This window comes from Nanorana parkeri, unplaced genomic scaffold (genome assembly GCF_000935625.1).
Source record: "Nanorana parkeri isolate BGI_ZX_2015 unplaced genomic scaffold, ASM93562v1 scaffold56, whole genome shotgun sequence".
Taxonomy (NCBI): domain Eukaryota; kingdom Metazoa; phylum Chordata; class Amphibia; order Anura; family Dicroglossidae; genus Nanorana; species Nanorana parkeri.
This window is the reverse complement of record NW_017306324.1, coordinates 2,857,356-2,861,650: the sequence shown is the minus strand read 5'-3', so window position 1 is coordinate 2,861,650 and position 4,295 is coordinate 2,857,356. Positions and strand designations below refer to the sequence as shown.

At 47.0% G+C, this 4,295-nt stretch overlaps 1 protein-coding gene across 1 annotated transcript in view; it reads left to right on the top strand.

Moving 5' to 3' along the window:
- The window catches only part of CPNE9 (copine family member 9), a 161,970-nt gene that overhangs the window by 22,517 nt on the left and 135,158 nt on the right, over window positions 1-4,295 (top strand). The window contains exon 3 of the mRNA XM_018576136.1: window positions 1,253-1,356. Coding sequence (XP_018431638.1) covers window positions 1,253-1,356 — 104 coding nt within the window. The remainder of the gene's footprint in view (window positions 1-1,252; window positions 1,357-4,295) is intronic.

The following is a 4,295-nucleotide window of genomic DNA, read 5'->3' as shown; positions in this document are numbered from 1 at the left end:
CCCCCCCCACACATATTGAAAGGGTTAGGTGCCGTTTTGTTTTAGAGGCTCAAATACAGCTGTATTACTTACGTGATCCTCAGTCCCCTTCGCTCCCTCTGGGATGCTAGACCGGTCCCCGCAGCTTCATCTCCCCCGGGCTCCGGCAGTCTGGACCAATGATGTCATCACTTCTTATGCAGGTCCATTGACCTGCATTTGTTTTGGGGATGCCAAAGGAGATTTCATAGCTGGAGTGGAAGGGGAGAGAGGTGAACAATGACCTCCGCGGCACGGAAGATCAGGTGAGTATATCTGCTTTATTTGAGTCCCCTAAACAAAAGGGACACTTAACCCTCCTACCCCGGGCCCCATAACAGTTACGTGGGCTGCTGTGGCTATTGTTACCCCACTGCTGCATGGAGTTTGCATGTTCTCCCTGTGTATCTTGCTAGTCGGCCCCGCTGGCTGTCAGAATACCTAAACAATCTGATTGGATACAGGCATTGTTCAGGTATTTTGGGAGAGCCAGCGGGGCTGCCTAGCAAGATACTGAAGCTTGGCTCAGTGGGAGATTCCACCACCCACACAGTTTAGCGTAGATGGAGGAATCTGTTTTCCATCTGATCATAGAAAATCTGCAGATAACCTATAGGTGTATGGTCAGCTTAAAATCAGCCCTGTATATGTGTGCATGTCAGATAAGGGACCTTAGATTGTGAGCTCCTTGACGGCAGGGACTGATGGGAATGAAGAGTATGTAAAGCATTTTGTAAATTGTCAGTGGTATAGAAATGCCTGTAATAAAAAAAAATATAAAATAAAACCTGAAAATTGAAATGATCACACCTGTACAATGTAATCTATCACATATAAAGTGATAGTTTTACCTTATTGTTAATCCTGAAAATATCCCCCAGCCGTAAACTTCAGATTAACTCCTAAGCACCTGCAGGCTAAAGCTGGTCATATGGTAGATTTCTGAACAGACGTTCATATGAAAAATCTCTTCAGGACATTAGATAATGTCATCAGAGACTTGTAGAATGTTGTTCGAAATGTCATTTTGTTTTAACATTGTATTTTGGAATAGATGGAGTTTCCCGAGCTAAAACCACATTCACTGTTATTTATTTATTATTGGTATTTTATTTATTATACGGCACAAAACATCTAATAAGGACAAGCCCAGGGGCAAATTCCTCACTACCCCCAGCTCTCTACTGCTGTTATCAGGTAATCTAATTACTCCATTTTATCTTTATTCCGACAGTTCGGACGGACGGAGGTCATCGACAACACGCTGAATCCAGACTTTGTCCGAAAATTTGTGCTGGACTACTTCTTCGAAGAGAAGCAAAACCTGAGGTTTGACGTGTGAGTAAACGTGACAACGTACTAACAAGAATGTATTTAAAGCTGAACTCTGTGCACAGAAACATTCACAGAAATATATTCCCCAATAGCCACACATGATATAAATCTAGTCTCTGTGTACTAAATGTCTTTGCAGACCCATTTAATACCTTGTAAAAGTGGCAGTGACGTGATCACTGTGCTATAGATAACCTGTGCAGAGAGCGGAGCTGTGGGAGGGACCCAACAGGCCACACCCACTACAGGCATGACAGGAGAAGGCGGAGACAAGACCAGTCACCCTGCACAAGGAGAGAGAGCAGCAGTAACCGGTCTTTATTACAGTAGGTGGCGGAGACAAGACCGGTCACACTGCACAAGGAGAGAGAGCAGCAGTGACCGGTCTTTATTACAGGAGGGGGCGGAGACAAGACCAGTCACCCTGCACAAGGAGAGAGAGCAGCAGTGACCGGTCTTTATTACAGGAAGCTCCAAGTGTCACACTGGATTACTGCACAGATCTGGAAGAAATACACAAAGCTCACCAAGATTTAAGGAAGAATACACATGACTCTTAGGACAATATTTGCTTATAGTGATAAAAAATGAAACTGCGGCATCTGCGAGAATGAACCTGCTGGCCGGTAGAAATCAGTCACATGTCACCTTTCCCTAGAAAAATTTTAGATGGAATGCGGTTGCTATGGACAACACAAACTACTTTTTATAACAGGACATACTGTTACTATGTTACTGATGACCATATTGCGACTGCAACGCCTTCATAGCCCCGTGTGCTCAGTGTCAGTGCAGGAGGAATAGGAAAGAATTATGGCTGTATTTGGGACCTGATAGAAAGTGGGACAGAAGCTATTGAGAGACGGTTGTTACTATGGCGACGATGGCACCGGCCCTGCTGGGAAAAGGCCTATTAACCCTTTAATGCCCGGGGGGGGCGGGGGGGAGTTGTGAAATGCAATGCCTATTTATAAATACATATCTATCCTGCACCTGACACAGGCTGGGACGAACGGCGCTCGTGTAACTATAACCATCCGACCGTTCACTGAAACAGCTTACGCAACCGTGCTTTTTTTTTTCTTCCTGAGAGGTTGGATAACCACAAAAATGTATTTTCAGATGTAAGCGAAGTTTAAGTGGAATGCAATGCAAGACTTTTTATAATGTTTTGGATAGAATAGGGTAGGAACCTCGGTTGAGTGTCATTAATGCTTGTAACCCCGTGGGGAGATTTCCCCTCACTTCCTGTCCAATTGAAAGAAAGTGAGGGGTTCCACAATTGAACCCCTTTGGTGCAGGCTCCTGCTGGCCCTTTAAGTGGATCTGAGTGACAGGAGGCGGAGGTGGGCTTCCTGATAATGTGATCGTTGCGATTGGCTTTCGCAGCTGTCACGTGATTGGGAGCTCGTCCCACAGGATCTGAATGTAAACAGTGACGGGGAGTTGTCAGTGACACCGGGAGCGCGCTAGTGAGCACAGAGCAGCGGGCAAGCTGATGCATATATGCATATAACTGGCATTAAGGCACCAGGGTCACTTATATATGCATTACATCGGTGGGAAGGTGTTACCATTGGTCATGATTGACAGGTGTATTTGACCTGCAGATGACCTGCTTCGAGTGAACTTTACATTGCTAAAGACCTGTATAGACATGGCCATCCCAATGGTAATCGCCGGCCAAGGTTCTGGTTGGGGGGAAGGGGGTGCTGACAGGCACTGTTCAATCAATCATTCACTTGTAATTCCGGGGGGCTTGTAGGGCAGCGGTGGACACTGGACCGCGCTGTCAGTGTCTCTCTCTGGTGTCTGCCTCATTATGGGGACAGCCCTGTGTTTACAAATGCAAAGTTGGCAGCCAATCAGCTGTAGGCTCATTCGGGTATTGTGACAGCTGCTGGCTGCAGTGGGGAGGTTCCCCGAACAACGCTCGTGCGCGTTAATGGAGGAATCTGTTAAATTTTCTTTGTTCAGCCCGCATTTTGTACGCGCCCATGGGTTACGTGTATAACTGGCTTAAGTCCTTGGTGCCCAACCTGTAGGGTGTGGCCCTGTAGTGTTGGAAGTGGATTATTTGTAGATCCAGACTGGTAAAAGAGTCCTTTGGACACCTTCCTTTTTACTTCCCATTCCTGCCCCCTGGAATTTCTGGGACTCCTGTTCCGTACTGGCCTTTGCTGTAAGGCTGTTGACCTCATCAATCATTATAAACTAGACATTTCTATTACATAGTTCACTTGGCATTGGAAAGTGTGAGGTGAAGGTCCTTCGGCTTCCCTGCAGAATGGAACTGAAAAGGAGTCCAAAGAAAACTTCATACTTGATGGATGGAGGATCCATTGTTAATGTTTCCTTAGTGCAAAACTGCCCAGTCTGGTTCTGGTTATTATAATAGTAACCAATCAGATTGCCTCTTTCATTTCAACTAGGAAGAGGTATTGTAAGGCCCCTATCACACTGTCCGATCAGGATGGGATCCCGATTTGGCTTGACCAAGTTCGCAAAATGGAACACTGTTCTGTTTGTTTTTCTGGACCCAGCCGGAGTCTGGAGCAATCAGATATAAACAGACACCCTTCTATTAAGATCTGTCTGCCCATCGACTTACATTGGGTATGTGGTCGGGTCCGCCTGAAAAACTGATCGAATCATCCGTCTGAAAGGGCCCTAAGAAAACAATGAAGATGGACATTATTAGGTGATATTCATACAGTGGCGTAACAACCGGTGGTGCTGCCCCGGGCGCAGGACTGAGGGGGGGCGCCGTCACGACCCCCGCTAAACGAAGCCATGGCTCCCTCTCCCTGACACGATCACCTGGCTGTCATCGGGCGGCCGCTCGCTCTTCCGAGGCCACTGCGGGCGGCCCTCTACATTGCCTGATTGGAGGGCGCGTCTGCCTGATCCAGCCAGCCAGCCCGGATCGCATAGCGGCGATC